Below are 26,294 nucleotides of genomic sequence, written 5' to 3'. Positions count from 1 at the left end.
TTTTTCAAGAGCATTGCTGCAATTATTCATGATATTCATGAATGTCAATATATGTTCAGCCTCCTCTTCAGTCCTTTGGTTGTTTTTTCAAAAAACAAACTATTTCTACCACTGTAGTAGTCTGGGGCGCCGAAAAGGGGGGGTAAAGGAGACGGATTTTAGGGGCCCATGATTGAGGGGGGCCCAGAGAGGCCCCTAATGATGATGAAATTATAATACAGAAAAAATAATGACACTAAGTTATTAACTAACATATAATCACAAATATTTTATTTTCACTGTCCTGGTAACAATAACTTTATTTCAAGGTGTTGATGTAACAATAACATCAACCCTGTAAAGATTCTTTTCATGGGGCCCAAAATCCCTAGCGGTGCCCCTGGTAGTAGTTACTTAGTTAAAACTTGATACAGTCATGTTAATTTATCCTTAATATATTTACTCTTATATACACCAATCAGTCACAACATTAAAACCACTGACGGAAGAAATAAATAACACTGATCATCTTGTGACATTACAATGTTCTGGTGGGAAACTTTTGAAATTCCTGGCATTCATGCGGATGTTACTTAAAAATGTCCCACGTAGACCAGACCAAGCACCATCACCCCATAGCAATAACACTCCTTGAAGGCAGCAGCAATCCCCAGCAGGATGCAGCCTGACACAGACACACACACAAAAACGCTAAAAAAAAAACAAACATGAAAAACAACACAAGGTGTTGACCTGGCCTCCAAATGCACTAGATCCCAGACTGATGAAGTATCTGCGGAATGCACTGGAACAAGCCTGATCCACAGAGGCACAAGGGAGACGCACACAACATTAGGATAGCACGGTGTTCGAGTTCCACACATGCGTGATTATTAAAACAACAACCGATTCATATTGAGCTACTAGTCTTTCATTTTATTGTCAGCTGTATCAAAATACTGATGACCATAAAACCAAAATATTCCTGAGTCAAAGCCTCCACCCAGACTGTCATCTCACACGCACCTTCAACACAGACGACAGTTTAAAATGATTCCAACATGACATCAATAGCTAAGGTAACCTTCAGTGTCATCAGGTGTGTCAACAATTACCAACCACTTTAGTGGGCTACTTGCTATGACATGACCAGTTTGTTTGTTTAAAAAAAAAAAAAAAAAAAAACATATGAGAGGAAAAAGAGGTTGTTCACTGTCTTTCAGCTCTGTAAATGGCCTGAAACAAACAGCAGGGAGACACATTTGAGATTGGGGAAGTCTGGTCCTGGTTATTTGACAATTTGTTTACTTAAAACACTGTATAATAAATCTGTTATCTTTGACCATTGTGTGAAGATGGACAAACCCTCTGTGACGTTACGTAGAGGATTTGTGAAGAATTGTCTTGAAGCACAGTGTGACAGCTCATTGTGGCCGTGTCTGACTCCACCTAATGTCTAATGTCCAAAAATGGACAAACGCCCTTGTCTAATGTCCAAAAGTGACCTTGGTGTCTGGGTGACACCCAAGAACAGGTATGTTATATACAAAAATTATCCCGTAGAGTTGTCACGAATGGAGGAATTAGCTACAGAGACAAAGAGTTTTGTTGTACCAGGCCGTAAACATGTTTATTTCTGCAGTAAAGTTTTTAACATGGACTCTTGACCTACATCATCACGCAGATGTCCTCTTTTGCTGCAATATTTAAACTAACTTGCCATTTCATTAGGTACACTAGTGAAAACAAATAAATTCTACTATAACAGCCCTGCTGCAAATTCTCCTTCATGACTTATCTAATGTTCAGATGATGTTCAAACAGCGTCAGGAGAGTAGTAATTCAACTGGACGATCAATTTGGAGGATGTAGTTTTAGGTGTTGTTAAACTTGATTGAATTAAAAGTATTTCTGCTATTTAGGCTAACCCACTAAAATTGAGTTGTCAAAATAATAGGACCATGTGTCGATACAGCACAATACAACTCAGTAGTTCTACAAACCACGGCCTCCACAATAAAAAACACAGTTGAATCCACTGGTCTCTCAGTTATTTCAAACAAATGCTGAACACCAGAAGCATAACGAAGAAAAGAATTAGTGCAGTACTGTTAAATAAGAATGTATCAGTTTAGACTAATGAACCTAATAGATGTAATGTACCTGTAAAGAGCTACAGCAGGAAAATGCCTTCAAGCGGGACATGCAAAATGATTAGTTTGGTATTTTAATAAACCCATTAGTTACATAGTAAACATGTAGCAGGCGTGTGTTTGGACAGCTGTCAAATGTTGACTGTAGTTATTAGTTAATGACATTCCAATCACATTGTGGAGCATCCTTCAGCAGTAGAGTTCACTGAAGGACACAAGTCTTCCCTCTAATTATTTGTTTTAATTTTTTTATATATATATTTTTCACACGCACTCACACCCAATACACGCACGCATGCACGCGCACACACACACAAACACGCACACAAACACACCCAGAATGCAGCAATTCCTTCCACATAAAAGCAAGACACCAGAAACACTCATAACGCTAGCTGTCCTGCTGAATCAGGTCTTTGGCTTTCTGCAGGTTGTGGTCAACGGCTCCGTCTAAGAACTGGACCCAGGTCAGCTCTGATTCTCCACACACATGGCTGGACCTGGAGGAGGAAGAGAAGGGAAAGGGTGTGATAAAAATAACATAAACCTGTGAACAGCCTCTGCTCGCTTATAACATTATGTCTTTAAAGTCTTTAAATGTGAGAGGTGGGCTCTCCATAGATTTGAAGGCCAAGTCAACACCATTGTTGGCCTTCTGAATTTAATTCCTGAACCATTTGACCCCCAGTTGTCCAGTCATCACAATATGTGCACGTTTCCTGCTTCTAGCGCATCAACTTTGAGGAAAATGTTCACTTACTTCCTGGTATATGCCACCCACTAACGGGTACTGTGATGAATAAATAATCAGTGTTATTCACCTCACCTATTACACTGGCGCTGTGTGTTAATTTCATTGTAACCTGTTAGGATCAACAGCCAGATGAACAGACAAGATGACTTCACACATCCACAGACACTCCACTCCCGTCTTACTCAAACTTTCTCCAACACACCCAGCCACTTAAAAACTGGCTTTTCAGCTTGACAGCTGACTCCACACAAGTCAGGTTTCTGGCTTTTGATCATGTTTAACAAATTCAAGTCTGCACTAGTTCCCCATGCAATAAATCTAACTCACCTGACGATCTCCAGAACTTTCTTCAGAAGCGTTCCAAGTTTAGACACCTGTAGAGAAAACTGCATTAAAAAAGTCGCTTCAGGAAGTAGTCAGACCACCTTGTTTTATAGTGGTGTTAATTAACATTTAAAAGGATCAATCATGCAGTGAGGTAAAACATGTTTTTATAATCAAAAACCGGAGTTTTTTTACTCACAAAAGTATTCAGACCCTTAATTTGGTAGTTGTTTAGAAAACCATTAAGCAGCAATTACAGCTCTGATTCTTTGTGGATTTGGTCAGTTTATCTAATTCATCCTGACAAACCCAGTCAGATCAGATGCCATTAATTCAGTATTTGTCTCATCAGTTCAGAGGATACCAAAACTAAAGTCAAATGAACTTGTTTTGAGCTTTCTTGAAGACAATTCACCACTCAGCAGAGGAAGAAAAAAGAAGCTGAAGAAGCCACCAACGTCTTAAAATACATCAAGTAAATAAAAATATAAATACGTTATGGGGGGCAATGAAAATGAAAAACTTTTTGTGATTCGTCTGTAGTCTTGTCACTTTACATTCAGCAGTTTCAACGAGCTGATGCAGAACAGCCAAAGAAAAGATGGCTTTTTGATGAGATCTCAAACTGTAATATGAGTCAACTCTCCAACTCTCACCTTAAACATACGACCAACAAGACAATGCAATGTCACAAAAATGTGTATTTTATCAAATGCAATAGTTTAAGATAGATATCTTTGTGATGGTATGATCAAAGAAACCACAAGCTTTTTTTAATCTCAACTTTCTGATGATATTTCATTAGAGGTGTGTTTGTCTTACGTTGCTTTCTACTCCACTGTAGTCCATAGGTGGGTAGAGACAGAGGGCCAGATCATCAACTCTGAGGAGAAAATACAGATTTGTCAGATTTTTCTTCTAGCTGCTGCAATTCAGTTATATTTTTTTGTCAACAACTATTTTTATTGTCCCAACACAAGCAATGATGGTCTCCTACCCAGGGCTGATTTCCTTTGTGATGTCGGCCAAGTCGTCGAGCTGGGCCACGTTCTGAGGCGTGCTGAAGTCTCCGTTGGCTTTGACGGCGGATGTCAGTTTCCTCAGACATGCTGCGGACGCTTTCATCAGCCCCTGGCACGGACCGATGACCTCCCGGTCCTTCTCCGACCAGTAAGTGTCCTGGTTGCCCCGAGGATCGTCCCCGTCCAGGTCATCATCGAGCACGTCGCTGAAAGGATCCTGAGCCTCAGATAACGCCTGGTGGTGGGATGTTGAATATTCAGTGTATCTGATAAAATTTGACATGTCTCTGCTCTATATTTTATTCATTGTTAACAAACCCCATGAAATACAAGCTATTGTCTGTAAAAAAAAAAGTCTGATTTACAGTCACTGGCGCATTTTTAATTCTTTGGTAGTTTTGTTTATCAAAATCGAGGGTTGCAGACGCTCAGATTTAGGCCACGTCCACACGTACGAAAACGATCTTTTCCCTGTCCGTTTTCCCTGGCATCGTTTCAAGAATATCTGCGTCCACACAGATCCGTTTCAACACGACTGAAAACGCTACTTCATATCCCAGGCCTATAGGTGGCGCTGTTTCAGTTTCAGAAATTCACCAAAAACAGAGAGGAAGAGGCGGAGCATGCGCATAAAGCTTGAGTGCTGTTTACAAATGGGCTTTAGAAGAAACCAAACTCAAGGAGAAATTATATTTTGCCCTGGTAACCCTAATAGGCTCAATATCTTCTCCAGCAGGAACACGAGCATGTAGTCCGCCATTGTTGTTGATGTTGTTATGAGACGTCTCGCGGGATATAAGAGGTGGAAGGCTAAGCTCGAGGGGTGTGGCGATGACATCATCGAAACGCCCGTATGCGTTTTTTGCCGTTTTCGCCGTTTTTCCCTGTCCACACCAAAACGCAAGAGGTGCGTTTGCGAATTTTTCCACCCTGGGACCCGGTTTCAGAAAAGTGCGTTTTAGGGCAATGCGTTTACAGGATTCGTGTGGACGATCGGCCAAAACGATGCAAAACATCTGCGTTTAGACCAAAAAGCGTTTCCGTGTGGACAGGCCCTTAATTTGAGGGTATTTGCAGCCAGACTGGAGGAAAGGTTTAGGAATTACAGCCATTTATTTTCTCTGTTATCTAACACACAAGGAATCATGATAGTAGGGCTAAAACAAAAGCTGATCTAACAGAAGGACAAACAACAACAACAACAAAAAAAGTCTGCATGCATGATAAATAAAGATCCCAACCATTGTAAGAATACACGATGTACTTCACTGTGTGTACCTGCTCAATTTCCTCTAAAGCGTCTTTTACAACACCGGTCTGAGACGACAGAACCACCAGCACTGCTGCCTTATTATCTGTGGAACAGACATGTCACTCAAAATTTTATTCAAGAGATCAGACACATGATTTAAAAACTGTATATATACAGCTTACTGTATCAGTGTTTATTTTATATCTAATACCGCTTATTTTAATTTTAGATTCTTCAGTATGCCCTGACAATCATATTCTTTAAAATCTTTGAATCTCTTGTTAAATGTTATAATATTCTAGGAGAAATATATAATATATATGATCAGAAAAAACTGAGCGTTCACACAACAAACTGGATTAGAGACTGATTGATAATGGAGACCAACTGTAAGAATAATTGCAAAGCTAACTGGTTGCTGACATTTCAAGAAGGCAAATCAGTCCAACTCCATTAATTCCAAGTGTCACTTGATGACACTGCGGATTTTGAGGCCTTTATATGCAAATATATTGTCAATGGTATGTCTAGAAGGTCCAACAAAAGCTCGGTGGTTTAGAAAAGCATGACAGATTGTGGAGTGAGGTATGAAAACGTGTGATCTGTCTTGTTTGGGGAGTGTTATTCACCTTGTAGAGAGGGTATACAGTTGAAACCAGATGTTTACATACACTGTGTTAAAAGACACAAAAACATTTTTTCCTCACTGTCTGAAGTTAAATCAGACTAAACCTCTCCTGTTTTAGGTCAGTTAGCTTTACTAAAATTATTTCTATTTGCTAAATGCCACAATAATGAGAAAGAGAATTTCTTAGAGAATTTTTTATTACTTTCTTCATAGTCAGACGTTTACATACACAAAGATTACTATGTCTTTAAACAATGAAGGAAAGCCCTGATGATGATGTCATGGCTTTGGAAGCTTCTGATTGACAGACAACATTTGTGTTAATTGGAGGCACACCCGTGGATGTACTTTAAGGCTACACCTCAAACACACTGCTTCCTTGTTTGACATCATGGGGAAATCACAAGTTACAGCCAAGATATCAGGAAGAGAATTGTGGTGCTCCACAAGTCTGGTTCATCCTTGGGTACAATTTCCAGATGCTTGAAGGTGCCACGTTCATCTGTTCAAACAATTATACGCAAGTATAGACACCATGGGAATGTCCAGCCATCATACCGCTCAGGAAGGAGATGGGTTCTATGTCCCAGAGATGAACGTGTTTTGGTCCGAAACGTGCGAATCAACCCCAGAACAAAAGCTAAAGACCTTGTCAAGCTGAAGCTAGTAAGAGAGTGTCATTATCCACAGTGAAACGAGTCCTGTACCAACATGAGCTAAAAGGCCACTCAGCGAGGAAGAAGCCATTACTCCAAAAGTAACATAAAAAAGCCAGATTACAGTTTGCAAATGCACACAGGGACAAAGACCTTAATTTTTGGAGACATGTCCTGTGGTCTGATGAAACTAAAGTGGAACTGTTTGGCCATAATGACCATCGTTACATTTGGAGGAAAAAGGGGGAAGCTTGTAAGCCTGAGAACACCATCCCAACTGTGAAGTATGGGGGTGGCAGCATCATGTTGTGGGGCTGTTTTGCCGAAGGAGGAACTGGTGCACTTCATAAAATAGGCGGCATCATGAGGAAAGAACATTATGTGGAAATATTGAAGCAACATCTAAAGACATCAGCCAGGGAGTTAAAGCTTGGGCGCAAATGGGTCTTCCAAATGGACAATGACCCTAAGCATACTGTCAAAGTAGTTACAAAGTGGCTTAAGGACAACAAAATCCATGTTTTGGAGTGGCCATCACAAAGCCCCGATCTCAATCCCATAGAAAATTTGTGGGCAGATCTGAAAAGGCGTGTGCGAGTGAGGCTGCCTACAACCCTGACTCAGTTACACAAGTTCTGTCAGGAGGAACGGACCAGAATTCCAGCAGACTATTGTGAGAAGCTTGTGGAAGGATACCCAAAGCATTTGACCCCAGTCATACAGTTTAAAGGCAATGCTACTAAATACTAAGGAAATGTATGTAAACTTCTGACTTTGAAGAAAGTAATAAAAAATGTGGCATTTAGCAAATAGAAATAATTTTGGTAATCCTAACTGACCTAAAACAGGAGAGGTTTAGTCTGATTTAACTTCAGACAGTGAGGAAAAAATGTTTATGTGTCTTTTAACACAGTGTATGTAAACATCTGGTTTCAACTGTAAGTACTCGTCAGAGAAGACTTCTTCAAGTTACAAAGTAAAGATTTAGCTCAAGTGCTGTTGCTGCAGGTACAGTCGTATAATACAGCCTGTACATGATCTCTAGTTTGAACATATTTAGCTCTGGAGCGAGGCCAACCAGCTGCTTTTTAAACCTGCAGAAACCGGAGCGTACCGTTACTCTGCACCTTTTGTCCCATCCCTGCCAGTATAAATATTGACTTTTCTTGAGAGTCATTTTAAATCAGCTGAAATATACTCTCTCTTTTAGAGGTTTCTAATGTTGAAAACATCTGACGATTTACTGTAATTTCACTTAACTGTGACTTAAAACAGTTTAATTATTTTAAATCATAACATATTTTCTATTATGTTACTGTTAAATGTTGTATGGTTGTACGGTTGTATGGACAAGTTTCAGTGTGTTGCTGTCATGATCCATGTAAATGATACTACTGCGTCTAACATTAATATTTCTACTATAACTTCATTTCAAGTAAACTGACCTCGAGGCAGCTGGACGAACCGGTCACAGGCTGACCACACGCCTCCTGTGGACGTCAACTGTTCTTGGCTCAGACTAGAGGAACGAAGAGGATAGAAAAAAAATTAAAAAATGAAATACAATGTCCTGTAGACCAACAAGTCTGAGCATGCCAGAAAGTTTACTACAGAGCTGCAAGAGCTAAAAAAAAAATCAAAAATTTAAATTCCAAGTTCTACTGAGGGGTATAAATACTTGACACATTAACATGTCTTCTTCAGTTGATCTATGTTTTGAGTTTTTCACCAGAATTAACACTATGGAGCTGTGCACTGTAGGACAAATTATTTTACATCAGCTATCCAGTACCAATTATTTAATACGGAGTCTCGTCTCAGTCAGATCTTAAATAAAAAATTCTCTTCTTTCAAACTTGTTTCAGTGTTGTGTTGTTATTCATGTCGTGCAGCCTTAGCTTGAGTGAACTCCACGTATTCTGTTCATTCTGTGTTGAATCAAGTTGGTAATATTGAATAATGATCACCTGCTACCACAACGCCAACCATTCACATTGCACAGTTTATTATTATCATTTTTCTTGGCAACTTCATGCAACCGTCACTAAAACAGAGACAGAAGACATTTTGACGCTGCAGGGATGTGGTTTTGGTTTAGGGCAGAGCTAAAATAAATAACTACAAAAGAGGCTTGGCTGAAGCCAGATCCTGATCCGATCATTAAAAAAGAAAAAAAAAAAAAAAGAAAGAAAGAAAGAAAGAAAGAAAGAAAAACAGCTTGAATTGGCCTAGATACCAATCAGGACATCCATAGTGCACAGGTAAGAAGACAACTCCAACCAAGTTGCAACAATATAAGATTTAAAACACACAGGGAAGGAAACAGGGTCAATGAAGGATCTACTGTGTTTACGTTATACTTTAAATAGATTATGTTGAGGCAGCCGTGTGCTGTGTAGATGTTTTTAGTCCCCATGGGGATAATTTGTGATTTGTGAAATGAAAACTGACTTTCACTCAGAATTATGAATCAAATAATACACTAAAACTTTCAAGAGGGTGAACATTTCTGGTAAGCACTGTATGAGAATTCTTTGTTAGTATTACTGTCAACACAATCACATATCCAAAAAAACTGCTGAAACAAAGGCAAATAGACTTATGGCTTCTGAAGAAGCTACTTTAATGAGTGGTAGAATGTCTTCAAGCAACTCTATAAATCCAGTTTACCTTGTTTCAACTTTTTTTTTTTTCCCCACGACCTGGCTGAGAACTTTCGCAGACATAAAAGTTGATTTCACTGATTCAACATAACAAGTAGCAAAAGAAAATATCAGACATATCTATTGTTTTCCTATTCTGCTGTGGCTCATCAGTTTAAACTCAGTTTGTGCGATCGTGGTACCTTTGTAGCGGTGAGTTCAGTATGACCTCCACCAACTGAGAGACTCCCTCCAGCACCTCGACTGTGGCGTCTCTGACCTGCCGTCGAAGACTCACCCCTGAAACACAGAGTGGACAGAGACACTTAGACAAGCCGAGTGTAGGAGCGGTTAGTCCCGTAATGTTTTAATACATTTTAAACATTTTGATAACATGATACGTTGAGTTTGAGATCATATATAAACCATCTTTTTTACCCTTTCAGAGAAAAAACTTTGTGTAAATCTGTTTTTAATCTAAGAAGGTAAGTCCCACTTCATTTTATTTTTAATGCATTTAATGGACAAATATTTTGTCATGAAAATGCAAAAAATGTTTTAAAAGCTTGAAATCTAATGGAGAAAAAAAAATGTTTGCAAGACTGAAACCAAGTTCTGAAGGCTTGTATGTTTTGAAAGTTGTTTTTTTTTTTTTTAACTCTCTGCGAATATTACTTTTTATTTGTGCTTTTTACAGCTCAGAACGTTTCTCCAAGATATTTTTGAGAGTTTTAAATTTGTAACAGTTCTGCCAGTGTGTGTGTGTTTGTTTTCCAGGAATGAAACCCTGTTAATTTTGATCTAAAACATCCCTTTGTTGCAAGCACTGGACACAATGAACTGTTTACTCCAACTGAACTGAAACAGTTTAGACCAGTTTACTTTCTCAGGTATTTTCAAAAATGCCACTGCTTCAAAAATATAGTCATCCTCTCGCAGCTGAACACTGATCTCAAAAACTCTAGAGCACCATCTAGTGGCATGAAAAGGCAATTGAATTTTTAAATAAAAACTTAAATTCACATTTGTAATTCATAACTTCTGTCCAGACAATCCCAATGAGCTGACACAGTTAGCTTCTGACTGAATGACAAAAGTTTTATCAGTAAATGATTCTTACTGTATTTGTTTAATGTTTCAATATTAAACTATGAAACCACATTTTACTGAGTGAAATTGGACAAAAAATTAATGTAAAATGGAGAACCAAGGAAGCATATTCTTCTTCTGATATGACCACAACGCAGGGCCTACGAGCTAATTCCAGGACTGTTGTGGTGGTTACAGGTTGTTACCTTGGCTCTTAGGTAGCCAGTAATACACTGTAGACAGAGTGAGGATGCTCTTCAAGATGGAGTCTGCCAACTTCTCTGCATCCTGCAGAGAGTGGAGGAAACACAGACAGGCAACACAAATGAAAACACCTTAAAACAATACACTGACTTATTTTTAGCTTTAGGAATCAGGAAGCTTGGCCCCTGATTGGTAACTAGTGTTTAGTCTTTACAGTTGGTCACACAAAGTATGAGGAAGCTGCACCAACTGTTCATCAGGACAAACATTTGTCATTTATTCATCAAAAAGCAGAACAACTTGTGAATTAATAAATAAATTAGTGTGTGAGTCTTTCTACAGTTGGCCAAACTTCTCCAAAACTGACCTTGAACAGTTTTCTATTTTCAGTTCAATAAAGCAACATAATGATTAGAATAATAATCTAACCTGTTGTGAAGGCAGCGGGGGTTTGGAGAAGGCCAGGCTGAGTTTGGTGGCTTCCTGGGACACTGCCTTCACTGCCTGGTCTGAGGACAAAAGAGACAGTTACATCGTATTAGAGGTCTTATTAAAAGACTGCAAGATAGAGAAGATGAAGAACTGAACATATCTGTTTGAAACAAGCACACTGACAGCTTACACACCTAAATGATAATGCTTCTTAATTGCTACGATCTATTGTTAAATTAACACTTGCTGAATACACAAAAAAGTCATAAAAAAAAATATGATATACTCAACTCAGAGTGTCAAAGAAGTTTGAGAGGTTGAACGCCCCATCAGACTCATTTGATTCTCCATCTGCAATGGAAAATAAGCATTCAATTAGGAAAACATAGCAGTTTCATTTTATTATACAACATAAACTCAACCTGTCATGATGACAAAGCATTTTCTAGTTTATGAGTGATTATTTTTTAAATAAATTAGAAAATGGTATAAAGAAAAAGAAAAAAACTACGTAGCTTCTACTTCTAAAGGTAATTTCTCACAATTATTTTTCTTATCGCTATTAAAACATAAAGCCAGAACAATATATCATAACAATATTGATAACAGTGTCTGGGTCCAGCCTCAGAAATTGATGCCCAGTATTTGAAGGTCTGTTTTGTTTTTAAAAACATTTGACAAGACAAAACCAGGCACCTGCAGACATCACATCATCACTCATAAATAAAAATTTAAACAATGATTAAATATTATTTAGTTGTAGCCCTGCTAGCAGCTAGCAGCTAGCAGCTGCTCTATGTAGCCTCTTTGATGGCCTTAACGACTTGACAAATTTCAGCATATTAGATTTAAAGCAATGACTGTTGTGGTAATGTAAGGTTACATTTGTTGGTTTGTAGTGGAAGGTATTAAAACCTGTTATTTTGTCTATTTCGTGTCCTTTACTTTACAATTTTAGCTAGCTATAGTGTAATGTGTGTCAAATTCGTAGTTAAATAGTTCAAGAATAAACTTGAACAAACTTCAAACTTGGGCATACATTTAGTTGTCAGTTATTTTAGTACAAAATATGATACGTGTCATCAGGAGTTACACTGGGGTGTTCCAATGTTTTATCAGCTCCCTTTAGGTTTTAGTTTTCCGTTTAGCCTGAACATTACAGCCTTCATAATGCTAGCAGGTTAGCCGACTAAAGCAGAGCTAACTAACTAGCAGAATTTGGTTGGTAACTTATTTCAGTATTTTAACATGTAACGTATCTTTACTAGACTCACTGGTGTTTTAGCAGAAATTAAACTGTCTCGTTAAATTCGTTAACTGATAACGGTTAACTGAAGAACACAGTTAACGCTAATGTTAGCACTATTAGCTAGCTTGACGCAAGCGAGCATGTGTCTCGGTGGTTAGCGGTTTTGCTAACGTGTCGCATTTACCTCTGACTCGATCTCTGATGCACTGGATGGAGTTCAGCAGATTACGTAAAGGCACTGTCACATTTTCAACACAATTATCGGCACTCATGTCACCAATGTTTGCGGACAGCTTTTAGCCAAAGTGTCGCTACATGCGTGTTGTGGAACTATAAAGGTGCTGAGTGTTGTTGCCCCGGGGACAATAATAAACGATGCAACGTTGCCGCCTGAAAAACAAAATCCTGGGTTTCTCCCATTGACTGTATGAGCTCAAATCATAGACTGTATGTAAAACTTAAATACTTTTTTTCTTAAAATGTAAATATAATTTTTCATTATAACTTTAAACACTCGATCCCATGTATCTATCTATATATTTAGACTTGTTATAATAAAATGCTGTATTATTAGTATTGGCATTAAAAGTATAATCAAATGTGTGCATTGTATTTATTATAGCTATTGGATATGCTTATTAAATATTTAAGTTATTTTTCATCTGTTATGACGATCCCTGTGTAAGTACATTTAAAGCAATAGTAAAATGGGGTCACATTTCAATAAAGTTAAATAAGGCGGATTTATATTTTAATAGTTCATTTTGTTGAACACAAACAAGACAGTAACGATCAAAACAACAAGATTGCTTGTGAACAATTTAAGTCTGTGTTGTCCTTAAGTTGCTGACGTTGAATCCAAATTATTCATTATTATGATTTTATGGTGAAATGTGCTCTTACCAAAACACATTATTGCTTGATCAGTGACTGATGAGTCAGTGACTGACAATTCCTTCCTGTCCTTATAAGAATTAAATTTCCCAGGATGAAATATTTAGAAAAACTTTGATATATTTGCAGAAAAGCACAAAATAAATTATAAAATTAATCAAATAAATAAATACTCACGCCTTTGAGATTTCTTTTTGAGATTTCCATCGACTCCAATCTGTAAATTTGCAGTTCTGCATTCCTGGTTTCAAACTTACTGTAATCAGGTTCAAGCAGGCCTAACATCTTATGGGCTCTGTAATATACTTGCAGGGATGATGATGGGGTCCTTTAAAAGTTTAAGAATTTTCATTAAGTTACATATCCTGAGTCAAAGTATGTGACCGCCATTTCAGGTCGCCCCTGTTCTAATGACATTGTTGGTTTGACATCTTCTGGATGTCAAAGTCTGATTTTTACAGATTATTTGTCTCTTTACGCTCTATCAGTTCTTCTCTCAGTGAAGAAAACATTTCAGTTCAATACATCTTTATTTATATGGCATAAAATAACAATCCAAACTTTCTCAAGACGCTTCACATAGTCCAGAGCCTGAAACCACCAGAGCGACCACTACAGAGACACAATAAAAAAAAACTTCTAACAGGAAGAAACCTTGAGCACTTGGTAGGGGGACACATCAGCATGAACCCAGCCAGATAAAGAAGCAGAAAAAGAGGGAGGTGGGGCAGAAGAAAAGAGTAGAGCAAATCATACATGTGAATAAAGCATATATATGATACAAATAAAACTTTCAAAGTGCCTTAATTTCAGATTGTGTCATTTTGAGATGCATGTACTGTTCTCCTAATCTTGCACTAGACTTTCCTTTCTCAGCACAGGACCAGGTAGTCACATGTTCGGCATCATACAATCCCTCAGAAAACACAGGGTCTGATTTATAGCACATAACTCTAGTTGAATATTTTTTCTCCTCCACATGTTGAGCTTCGCCTCTTCACTTTTTTTCTTTCTTTCCGCTTTTTAAAAAGCTGCTTTGTCGCTGAAACCACCTACACCCCTCCTCACTATCACATAAATTCTCTTGCTGGAGTCAAACGCTGACATGATGATCCTGACAAAGCTCACAGAACTGCAGGGGGGGCTGTTTGAGGTGAGGATGCAGGTGAAACAGTCACTTCCTGACAGAGATGTCTTCCGAGAATCAGAAGGCGAGTCAACTTCATCATGTCAGAGTGTCATTCATAGTGTTTGCTCAGAGATCGCTGTTTCACATTTGGTTGTGTGTTTGCAGATTATTCAGCAGAGACAGGTGAGAAAGTGAGACGCTCCAAGACATGAAATGAACTTTAAAAGTCATTGCAGCTTAACAAATTGGCTCTGGAGGAGGAGGACTGTAGCTAAGACTGTTTATAGTGTATTTCCTTCAATGTGAATCTGGAAATGTTTGTAATGTCGAACATGTAATGTGCATACATGATTTGACTTACACCAACGACTTTCAGTCAGGAGAAGCAGAGGCCCTTTGAGGATTAAAGAATACTATAAAACAATAACAACAGAAGTGGTCTCAGAGCTTCTGTCTGTAAAATGTCATTAATTAGGCTGCTTGTTGAAAAAGAAGACTCCATTCCCAATTCCCATCAGGCACAAAATTAGGCTTGCACAGAAGAAAACGCCTGCAGGACTCAGACCGATCCACCTCTTTTCCTTCAGCTCTGTGAGTTAAACAAAAAACGTTAAATCTTTTTGTGCGTTCTCATCAGAGTCATATTTTGACATCATTAAAACAGAAATGTAAATTCATGCGTTCATTTTCTGTAACCGCTTGTCCTCCACTTCACCTCTCCACATGTGTATGGGTTATTTGAGTATTTGCATTTTCATTTTCACATGGGCATTGTATGACCACGCTGAAATGAGAGTGGAGGAGTTTTCCGTACGATTTCCTTGTGTAATAGCATCTCTGCTTACCCCAGCTCCTGGTGAGAGGATGCTCTAAGGCTTGATGCTCCACTTTGCAGGAGTAAAGTTCTCCCTCTCGGGGGGTTAAACTCAGCGTCGAGATTCTGTGGAACGTGCCGTCGCTGTTGTGGCGGTACCGCAGGTTCAGTACCCCCTCTGTGACTTCCGCCCCGTTCTTGGTCCATGTGAAGTTGATGGTGGGCGGGTAGAAGTGATTGGCTAAACAGAAGAGAGTGTTGACCACTCCGTCCTCCCCCTCATACCGAGCATAGATGGAGATGTCTGGAGCATCTGCTCAATCAATAGAACAGAACAGAGATGAGGATAGTTTATTAAGCAGGAAAGTTTCCAGCATTATCACTATTTAGAATTCATCTCAGCACATTTGTGTTGATTTTTAATTTGTCTTCTGACCTTTGTTAAAGGTGCTGATGCTTGAGGTTATTTTTGTATGTTACAGGGGCTCTTGTCATCAAACCTCCATCACTGCAAATGTGCAATTTAAACTGGTCCTACAATATATCCAGTCGGTATTATGCCTTGTAGAAATCACCTAAATACCACCAGGTTCACTGCATGTGAAGTTTAGCTATCACCTTAAACAGAATATGTTCAGGGACACTTCAGGGCATTAGTAGCTAGTTTGTGGTGAGACCGTAGACTGTATGTAAAAGATGGACTTAAACATCTGGTCTGAAACCAGAGCAGAAGTGGCTTAAAATACAATTCAAGTCAGTGGTCATCAGGTGAGGGCTCCAAAAAATCTCAGGTGCCAATAAACTCTCATTTAACTTCTCTCATGAACAAACTAAATTGAAGAAATCGCGGTACTGTTAGAGAATTCCCCATCTTCTGCTAAGCAAATATTAGCTGGCAAAAAGAGGTATGTTTGAGGGAATGACTGGCTTGTTTCCTCTCTAGCACCTCTCTCTAGATAAACAAAAACAACAACACAAAAAAAAACAAGATGGTGACCAGATGCATCACTGTAGTTACATCCAACTTTTATAGTCAGTCTGTACACGAGATGCAGACTCTGATGGCCTCCATAAAGTTAGGCTTTCTATGTGCCCCTCTATCGACCCCGACCTCCCACACCTCTGCTGCCTGCGCAACAAACCAATGTCGAATGTATATTCTGAAGTGCAAGTCGTTCAGCGTTGAAGCAGTTCACAAGGATACCGATCTGAGTTTAGCAAAAGATTTTACCTGATTCTGCGGCTGACTAACCTGAAGGTCTGATCTGAAGTACTCTTATCTTTACCAATATGTCTATACATGTTTACAGTGCCGCTTAAACGTTTTTGCCACCCTCAGAATATTTTCGACATCTCTGCATGAAAACGACTCCCAGCATCAGCAGACACAAGTCTTGGCAGCAGACAAAGAAAACCCATTCAAACAAACAAAAAAGGAAATATTATACTTATACTATTTGTTTATTCATGAAAATTAGTCAATATTACATCTGTGAGTTGCATAAATGCACCTCTTGCAGATAAAAATAAAAGCATTAGCATGTCATGTTCTCAATAAGGAAGAAAAAAATGCGGACGTCTGCTGTTAAGTGCTCTATTATGTTCACCAACAATATGTTCGTCAACTTGTCTCTGATATGTTGATTATAGTAGCATTAAAGTCAGCTAAAGCAAAGATTGCTACCACTTAATAGGGCATGTGTCTTAACCACCAACCAACTGTACCTGTGGTCTCGTCTAGTCTAATTATACAATTCCTTGTTCCCCTTACTCAAGGGTCAAGTTGTATTAAATGAATGTAGACTTTTAGTACCTTGGCGTAGGGGAGTATTGGGATCAGCTTTTTTGGCTTTACCCAAAACACTGTGACAGTGCGAAATGCTGGCTTTGGCGATCTCGAGAGCCCGCTTTTTCTGGAAGTCTTTTAGGTACTGTGGCGTGTGAGGCATACCCCACACTATCTCTTTCTTGTTGAAATCGGCATACGCGGCCACATCCCCATCAACAACAATGTCCACCCTCACGTCATTGGATTCATAGCATCTGTAGATGAAGCTGAAGTCATAGGATGGCGCTGAAAAGAAGTCGACAAAACGACTGACATTAATTCAAACCAACAGCAGTAATGTTACAAAAGATAAGATTCTTTCCTGGAGGTTACTGAGTCGAGCCGAGAACTAGTGTACCATATAACCTGCAAAAAAAACACATATTGTTTTTTTTAAAGGAGATACTCTAATAGTATCAGTAGGTGGATTTTGTTATCCGATGCTAAGCTAACCCAACTGGCTGATGTAACTATCCTCCAAGCAAATTAGCATATTTTCCAAATGTGCTTCAAGTTTTTAGCAGTTAAAATATTAGAATGAACAGAATCCAGCAGTCTGGAAGTTTGTTAAAATGTGTTTTGATGCTTAACACAAAACCAAACCTTTAGTTAAAGGAGCCAAAACATGCAATGGTCCTTTAAGTCAATTGCCCAAGCCAGTATTTGTCTGCAGTTTTACACATCAAACTCTACTTTAAACTATAAATGACTTCAATATGTGCAGTACCAGGTTAAAATTAAATGGGATTCAAATTCTGAAAACTTAAAGACAATGTATATGCATGTGGTTTCTTCTGACTTGTGGTGCTAAACTACAGAGTACTTTTTCCGTCATTCAAAACTTTTTTAATCTGAAAAATGTGGTGGTTCTTCTGGTGTTTGACAGTAACACTGACACTATAGAGTCTATAATGAACTCTATAATGTTCAAGTTCCTGTTTTTTCTTCTTCTTCTATTTTTTTATTTACTGTATCCAAACGGTAACTGTTTACCGTTGGTTGCCACATATTGTTTTATTTACTCAATGTATTTTAAGGCTCCATCTGTTTATGATGTACGTATTTGCAATAAAGACCAGCAGCAGAAACCTGAACTTAAACACCAAACATTTAAACTGAGCTATTTGTAATCTCACGATTTACTTCCACTTTCCACTAACATAAGGTAAGCTACTCATAGAAAGCAAAGTGAATTCTGATGAAAGCTACGGTTACAGCCTTACTTGTTGCAGATACACAAAGAGCTCCAGTGGATATAATCAGAACAATCGCAGACAAAGTCATCTCCAGTCACAGGCAGCAGGCTTGTATTTGAGCAGCAGCTTAAAACCTCATGAATAACACGGTGTTGAGGGGGCAGTTAGATACGATTACAGCAGTGTTGCCGGGTAAAACAGGAAGATGGTTGGGAAAAAAAAGTCAGTATTTAAAAAAAGGAGAACTGCAACTAAGATTGAAACAATAAATATTTGCAATGCTGTAAATGGCCCTTTGTTATGCTTAAAATAAAAATGTGGATTGTTGCAAGACCTAGAATGTGACACAATTATTTTTATGCAAATATTATTATTATTATTATTGTACTTTTTACACAGATTTAATGTGCAAAGTCCATACAGAAGACAAAATGAAGAGTGTGTTTGTTTGCACAGATTTTTTTAATACATTTTTTTGGAATCGTCTTAGATTGTTCTCTTATTTGAACAAACTTACAATACATTTAATTCGTGATTTTATCTGGGATTTGATGCTAAATAGTCTAAATCTGTCTACATAAATTCATCTCAGTTTAGTTTGTCTGCTCTGGGGGATTTTGTTTCAGTATTGTTATTTATTTATTTATTTATTTTTGTTCCTTATTTATGCACTGATTTTTCTAGTCACTAATTCAAGGGTGTCAAACATATGGCCTGCAGGCCACAATTGGTCCGCCAGAGAGCCCAGTGTGCCCCGCGGGATGAATTAGTAAATTAATACATTAAGACATTAACTGTAATAGTCCAATAAAAGCATCTGCTATTCCTAATTTGTCCACTAGGAGCCGCAGTCTTCTAGTCAGAATTGCAGACATGGCAACACTGAGACCCAGAACTAAATGGTAAAATTGAAACTATCCATCAGCAACTGGACTCTCACATCTCTTACAGTGCACTCCCTCCTGTTCCCCCCCGAGCCCCTTCCTTTCAACCATTCTCTAATTTTCACCTTCCTTCTGTTACTGATGTATCGGAACTTATCAGAAAATCGAAACCATCCACCTGTCAACTCGACCCCTTTCCGACACCCCTGGTCAAAGCCTGTCTCCCCCACCTGTCTTCTCTGATCACCACCATCATCCACTCCTCCCTCACCTCTGGATCTGTCCCACCATCTCTCAAATGTGCTGCAGTAACTCCGATTCTCAAGAAACCTGGTTCAGACCCCAGCAATTTCAATAACCTCCGGCCTATTTCCAATCTGCCATTCCTTTCTAAAATCCTTGAAAAAACAGTTGCATCCCAACTCCACTCTCATCTCTCCGACAATAACCTCTACGAACAGTTCCAATCCGGTTTTCGTCCCCATCACAGCACTGAAACGGCTCTACTCAAAATAACCAACGACCTCCTCCTGGCAGCAGACTCTGGACTCCTAACTATTCTCATCCTCCTTGACCTTACCGCAGCTTTTGACACTATCTCCCACTCCATCCTTCTCCATAGACTGGCATCCATTGGACTATCTGGCACACCCCTGGACTGGTTTCACTCTTATCTCACTGGCCGAACTCAATTCATTCAACTAAAAACTTTTGCATCCCAGCCATCTCCCATCTCCTCTGGTGTACCACAAGGTTCTGTCCTCGGTCCAGTCCTCTTCATTATTTACCTCCTCCCCCTTGGTCACATATTCCATAAATACAATATCCACTTTCACTGCTATGCGGACGACACCCAGCTCTACCTTTCCTCTAACCCCACCTCCATCCTCCCTCCCACCTCCCTCTGTGACTGCCTCCAAGAAATCAAAACTTGGTTCTCCTCCAACTTTCTCAAACTGAACAGTGACAAAACTGAGGTTCTTCTCATTGGTTCTAAATCCACCCTCTCCAAAGCTAACAGTTTCACCATCACCATTGACAACTCCTCTGTCTCCCCCTCCCCACAAGTCAAGAGTTTGGGTGTCGTCCTGGACGGCACTCTGTCTTTCCACTCTCACATTAATAACATTACCCGGTCTGCATATTTCCATCTCCGCAACATCAACCGTCTCCGCCAGTCCCTCACCGCCGACAACACCGCCATCCTGGTCCATTCCCTCGTCACCTCCCGCCTGGATTACTGCAACTCACTTCTCACTGGTCTCCCCCTCAAGTCCCTCCGTAAACTACAGCTTGTGCAAAATGCTGCTGCCCGGATTATCACCAGGACCCCTTCTTCTCATCACATCACCCCTATTCTCCAGCAGCTTCACTGGCTTCCCATCACCCACCGCATCACCTATAAAATTCTGCTCTTAACATTCAAAGCCCTCCACAACCTCGCCCCTCCTTATCTGACAGAACTTCTCCACGTCAACACACCCAGCCGGACTCTTAGATCATCTTCATCCATCAGCCTCACCATCCCTCCTGCCCGCATGACCACCATGGGGTCCAGAGCCTTCAGCCGTTCCGCCCCCCGCCTCTGGAATTCCCTTCCACCCATCATCCGCAACATCGACACTTTGGCAATTTTCAAATCTCATCTCAAAACCCACCTTTTTCTCCAATCATACCCTCCTTGACTGTCACTCTCTCCAGATTTTTAATTTTTTTAAACCAAATCTTTTATCTCTTTGTTGTATCTTTTAGTGTATTATAGTTTGTTAAATGCTTTTGATTTCTGTAATGTATTTTAAACCCTGTTTTACCTGTACGGTGACCTTGGGTGTTCTGAAAGGCGCCTAGAAATAAAATGTATTATTATTATTATTATTAACTAAACAGAAGATGGCAACAATGAGCCAAAATTGCACTTCTCTTAAGTAATTTCAGGTTGTTCATAAAATGTTTTGTAAAAGGATAGCCCATTAAATGTAAACATTTTCATAATGTACTTGTACTTCTTTGCACTAAAACAAAGCGAGTAGGTGGAGCCTTAAGGTATGGACGAGCCAAAACAACATCGAAGACCTACCAGCAATACAGGTTGGCTATGATATCGCCTCATGTCATCTGTTTCTGGACCAAAAAGTTGCACTTGAACACACTGCAAAGTCTACAACCAAGAACCAGATGGCATATGTTCTGTGAGAAAGGAGATAAGTATTCTGGTAAAAACAGGAAGAGCTACAAACCGCTGAACAGAGCTGGCCTCTCCTGAATCATGCCGATCAATTGGTCTACACCTCACTTGTTCATTCTAGATGATCATGTGTCATGAAAATATATCAACATATTTGAATGTTTACATTAAAAGCATTCTGAATTGGTTAAACAGCTGCCGACAGGGGTCAGACTAGGACCACGGACGTTCACAGACGACCCAACGTCGGGCCAACATGGTCCAAACATTGCCTTGGTGTCCCACAGTTATTCTTACTCGTCCGTTAACCCTGGAAGTTGCGCCAGAGGCATAAGAGTGAAGAAAAAAAGACCTTTCTGTGTAATCATCTGTCATTTCAATAACAGATGATTTCAATCTGTATTCTGAGTACTCTGGGTCTCATCAGTCTTGTGAGGCTTTAAATCCACAATCTGAGTATTTAACAAAATGTCCAGTTTTTTGGTTGAAAGCAAAATTGCAGTAATAATAATGGATCAATAGCTGTAACAAGAGGCATTTAGTTCTGCACCAACAGCACTGACTGTGTGATCAGTGTTGTGGGATTATTGTTGGAGGTGAATACATTTTTGTACAGTACATTCAAAGACCATTAGGGGGCAATGTGCACCTGTGGCATCTCCTGCATGTTGGGTCTTTGAACAGATAGTGAGGTAGACTCCCAATTGAAGCATGCGAAAATGTTCCTCAACATAAAGTATTTTTGTTGTTAAGTTGTAGTTTGTCGTGTTCCTGACAGACTTTATCTACTGCCTTATCAGATATCATTGATGATGGACCGGCAAATCAGAGCTTGGTGTTTCAGAAATGATTTAATTAATTCCCCTTGTAAAAGAAACCACGTTGAATGCTCATTTTCAAATTCAGAATTCATTATCCACATTTGTAGGTATAATTGGGATATCAGACACAACAAAGGGCAGCTGGTGGCAGTAACGTGATGCAGTCAAGTTGTCAAATGCTGCTTTCATACTACACCAACAAGCTATAATCTGGTTTTGATGGAAGCCTGAGATATGAAGAATCAAACTGACAGCCAACACTCATCGCTATGAAAAGGGCATGACGTGCTACATCAAAGCTGAGCTAGCTTCAGCTGTTTTCAACGTCAAAAAATCAAATGCAACGTTTGAACAACTAGGGGCTGAGCAACACTACAAGTAGCTGACCACACTCAGATGTTTTGTGGCTTTTTGTTACTCATGCTGTGAATGCAACTCAATAGTCTGGTTGGCAGAGGCTGGGAACTTGCAGAGTTCTTCCTAAGGAACTGTTCCTGCATTAAATCCCTGCAAACTGCAATCTGGTGTCACATTTCTTTTTCTGCACAGATTAAACAAATGCGATGCAGCAAGTTCATTTGTAAAGTTTAGAGTTCAGAGAGTAGGTTTGAGTGTTGAAAGCTCTGCTCACTGTCTTCCTCCTTTGCCAGTCTTTATGCTATACATTCAATACTAAACAATGCAAATGCTATTCCTTTAACATTGCTGTAAGTAAGGAATCAGGTTATGTTTCGAGCAGCAGCCTCTACAAAAAATGAAGCCAATGCGGAGGTGACCAATTGTGCAGTTTCTCAAATGGCCACTTGAGACTGGCTCCAAAATTAAATCAATACCCACAGAACTCTATATTAAAATTTACAGTAGTAATAAACGTGTTTACAGCATAATACAATAAAACTGTTCAGTCTTTATTTAACTTTTATTTAACTGACTCAAATTATATCTAGGCTTAAAGTTATGCATGATTAAGGATGTGGTTGCTTTGAGTGACACGTGGGTGCCATCGCAGTCTGCTAGGTGTCTGCCTCGTAAAACCAGCCTGTCTCAGCTTCACTTTTTCTCCACCTCTTTGCCTGATTTTGAATAACAGCTAGGTGGAGTCAGACGCTGCCAACATGGCGACATCCGCAGACACCATACTGAGCTTTAAAACAAACTGCTCTTTACAAAAACTGGAATCACAGACCATTCGTCATTCTATTTCTACAGTGTATATTCCTTACAGAGCAACACAATTAGTGTATGTAGAAGGTTAGAGTGGATAGATGGGTCATACCAAGTACAGAGTCAGCTGTTTGTTACAGCATAAACATTAGCATCTCCTAACCTTAAACATGTGGTTACTATTGTAACCATTATTACAAGTTACAATTCTTTCATGTAATAGTAATTTTTAAACAAATCTAAAAGCTGTGACACACCAAGCCGATGGTCAGCTGTTTTCCAGTGCTGGACCGTCTGTGAGCATCTTTTGTTGCGCTAGTTTTTCCAGTGTGTCCCTTTTAGTCGAATCAGCATGTTGAATAAGAAGAAGAATGAGCTGGTCATAGAAATAACTTTGACTGGCTGATCAGTTAACCGGAGCATGAGAAGAAAAAAAAACAAAACAGGTATGATGAAAGTACACAAAATGACAAAGTTTAATGAGCACACATCATAACATGATCATCTGGAATTAATAAAGTGTGGATCAACTGTTCAGTATGATTCAGGAGGGGATAGCTCTGTACGAAGGTGTGTAGCTCTTCCTAGACATAGGCTGTATAAAATATGGCTGACACAACAGCTCCTCAAAAGTGAAGTCTAAGTGTGTAGAGCTCCCCCTGGTGGCTGGCTGCAGTATAGGTCATAAGCTCCTCCTCCTTCATGTTAGTGGATGGGACTTGGGTTGAACTAAAACACTAATATACACGTCAAATACAAAGTAATTCAAGGACGGTTTCTGCATGCATGCATCCATTTTTCTGAGAAGTTTAGTTTTAGTTAATTATTTGCTGCTGTAGAAACCAGATGAGACATCATGATAACTAACGGTTGCCAAGACAACCGCTATGTGAAGCGGTCCTGTAGGACAAGGAGAGTCCTATGGGGTATAGTGTATAATTCAACAGTACTACTCGGCTCCAAACTCCCAAGATTTTGACGAAAGAAAAGAAGTGGAGACTCGTCCATATATTCTACAGTCCACCTTCCTAGCTTCCTAGCATCTCAGCTAACGGTGACCTGTTTCCCCTTTTGAATGACAAATAAAGACCGCTGGCACCTGCTGGTATGAAGAGTTATTTCCTTTCAGGAGTTGAACGTTCACCAGCTGTCTGTGGGCTGTGGTCTTCATGGTCTTTGTGAAGTGTGTTCAAGTGCAACTTTCCAGTCAAAACACAGACGAGGTGATGTCACACCTCGTTTGGTCTTTACTGTAAACCTAATCAAGCTGTTTTTGTGCCAAAAAAATGACCTAACCCATACAGCTGTGACATGATAACATTCTCCTGAATTGGTTTTGGATGGCACAGACATGATGTCATCTGAGCAAGGCATCGGAGCAGAAAATTCTTGTATGCGTCACTCTAAAGGGCCGTTACAAACAAAATAAAATGTTTAACTTAAGAAGATAGTGATTAACCACAAAGGGGATGTTCCTCTGATGTGCCTCACTCGATATCTGGCAAACTATTCCAAATGATAATAGCAGTCACACACACACAGACACAGACACAGACAACACTAATCATCGTAAAATCAACCAGTCTAGACTGTAGTGGACAAAACTAATGGATGTATTTCATATTGCCAATCTGAAGTCTCCCCAATTGTCTGTCTGTGTGTGTGTGTGTGGGGGGGGGTGTGTGTGTGCGTGTGCTATACACTTAAGTCTTTTTATTGCTTCATTTCTACCCTCCCTCACTTTTTTCTTCCATCTCCATTTCTTCTCCCTCCATCTCTCTCCTCCAGTCTGTAATGTGTCAGACAGCTTTCCTTCCCCGAAACACTTGGAGGATGTCAGCAGACGAAAAAAAAAAAAAAGGCAAATCATTTTTATCACCTCTTTTCTTCCCTTCTTCTGTCTCATTTCCTCTTTTTTCCATCTCTCTTTCTCTCCGCTCCAGCCATCGCTCTCTCTCTCTCTCCGTCTCTCTCTCCGTCTCTCTCTCTCACTCTCTCAGGTGTGATCTGTGTGGGGAGTCACTGTCTAGACAACCGATTATACGGAATAATGAGGGAGAAGGAGGGAGGGAGGGGAGGGGAGGTGAAGGGAGGGGGGGATAGACGGCGCATTAGAACAGAGAGACAGAGAGAGAGAGAGAGAGAGCGATGGAGATGTGTGAAGGGGAGGAAACGTAGGAGGAAAAGCAATAAGAGAGGGACTAGGTATAAGGAAAAGATGGAGGGAAACGTGAAAAAGAGGTGAAAGAAGAAGCGAAGAGGAAGGGAAAATTAGAAAATCATGGAAGAAAAGAAAAGAAAAAGCTGAAAAAGAGGAAAGAAAGAAAGAAAGAACACCCCAAAAGACAAGGTGAAAGAAAAATGAAATAAATGAGTGAACTGAAAAGACTAAACATGTCAGGCTCACACACACGGACCAAACACCACTGAGCCAGAACAGAGACACAGTCTGATCTGCTGTGTTAGGAAACCCTATCAGTCACACAGGCTTTACTCACTTTGTGTGTCATTGTGTGTGTGTGTTTGTGTGTGTGCGTGTGTCTAAGGTTGACGATGAGTAATCAGCGAGTCCAAAAACCCTCCCAGACAGACACACACACACACACACACACACACACACACACACTGTAATAGGCTTATCCAGCGCAGCAGTTTCAGCCTTTAAACTGGGACTTTTTTTTCTTTGCTGTTTAGGATGAAAGAATATTCTCTATCTGCTAAAACAATATTGACTTCTACAGAAACCTTCCTACGCATAGTGTGTGTCTGTGTGTCTGAGTACATTTTTTGTCATCATTCATAACCAAAACCAGAAAAAAATACATATACAGTATATATAGGAGATCAGGAAGAGAGACCAAACACCAGCCATCAGAAACCCGACATGTCTACTCAGCGTGGAAGACCACTGTGAGATGAACTTTAGCCTCATGTGGGGAAAGAAAAACAATAATTCAATTACACCTCTCTTTGATGCAGCGGGGATCCAGAGGAA

General features: G+C 39.6%; 2 protein-coding genes across 3 annotated transcripts; both read right to left on the bottom strand.

Moving 5' to 3' along the window:
- Positions 1-107: 107 nt before the first annotated feature.
- On the bottom strand, positions 108-12,836 carry ccndbp1 (cyclin D-type binding-protein 1). The gene is made up of 11 exons (XM_084542819.1): positions 12,569-12,836; positions 11,427-11,486; positions 11,133-11,212; positions 10,706-10,787; positions 9,614-9,710; positions 8,214-8,287; positions 5,511-5,587; positions 4,208-4,467; positions 4,033-4,093; positions 3,214-3,260; positions 108-2,632 (listed from the first exon to the last, which is right to left on the bottom strand). Exons 1-11 carry the CDS (start codon positions 12,654-12,656, stop codon positions 2,524-2,526), a joined length of 1,035 nt encoding a protein of 344 aa, XP_084398945.1. The 5' UTR covers positions 12,657-12,836; the 3' UTR covers positions 108-2,523.
- A 1,019-nt stretch (positions 12,837-13,855) lies between these two features.
- On the bottom strand, positions 13,856-18,560 carry LOC311487505 (H-2 class II histocompatibility antigen, A-U alpha chain-like). 2 transcript variants are annotated; one of them, XM_084543803.1, is made up of 4 exons: positions 18,273-18,560; positions 17,035-17,295; positions 15,253-15,534; positions 13,856-14,996 (listed from the first exon to the last, which is right to left on the bottom strand). In XM_084543803.1, the coding sequence occupies exons 1-4, from the start codon at positions 18,331-18,333 to the stop codon at positions 14,875-14,877; spliced, it is 726 nt and encodes a 241-aa protein (XP_084399929.1). In that variant the 5' UTR covers positions 18,334-18,560; the 3' UTR covers positions 13,856-14,874. The 2 variants fall into 2 exon arrangements, with proteins under 2 accessions (XP_084399929.1, XP_084399928.1); XM_084543802.1 differs by lacking the exon at positions 13,856-14,996 and having other exon boundaries at positions 15,050-15,534.
- Between the last annotated feature and the right edge of the window lie 7,734 nt (positions 18,561-26,294).

The sequence above is a fragment of the Chelon labrosus genome (assembly GCF_963514085.1).
Source record: "Chelon labrosus genome assembly, chromosome: 4".
Taxonomy (NCBI): Eukaryota; Metazoa; Chordata; class Actinopteri; order Mugiliformes; family Mugilidae; genus Chelon; species Chelon labrosus.
This window is presented reverse-complemented; position numbering and strand designations above follow the sequence as displayed.

Coding starts and splice junctions, on each gene's coding strand:
- ccndbp1 (XM_084542819.1), bottom strand. CDS start 12,656: ATGAGTGCCGATAATTGTGTTGAAAATGTGACAGTGCCTTTACGTAAT. Junction 11,213..11,426: donor AAACTTCTTTGACACTCTGA/GTTGAGTATATC, acceptor TTTTGTCCTCAG/ACCAGGCAGTGAAGGCAGTG. Junction 3,261..4,032: donor ACAGTGGAGTAGAAAGCAAC/GTAAGACAAACA, acceptor TTTTCTCTACAG/GTGTCTAAACTTGGAACGCT.
- LOC311487505 (XM_084543802.1), bottom strand. CDS start 18,333: ATGACTTTGTCTGCGATTGTTCTGATTATATCCACTGGAGCTCTTTGT. Junction 17,296..18,272: donor TCTTTGTGTATCTGCAACAA/GTAAGGCTGTAA, acceptor ACTTCTTTTCAG/CGCCATCCTATGACTTCAGC. Junction 15,535..17,034: donor CAATACTCCCCTACGCCAAG/GTACTAAAAGTC, acceptor TTGATTGAGCAG/ATGCTCCAGACATCTCCATC.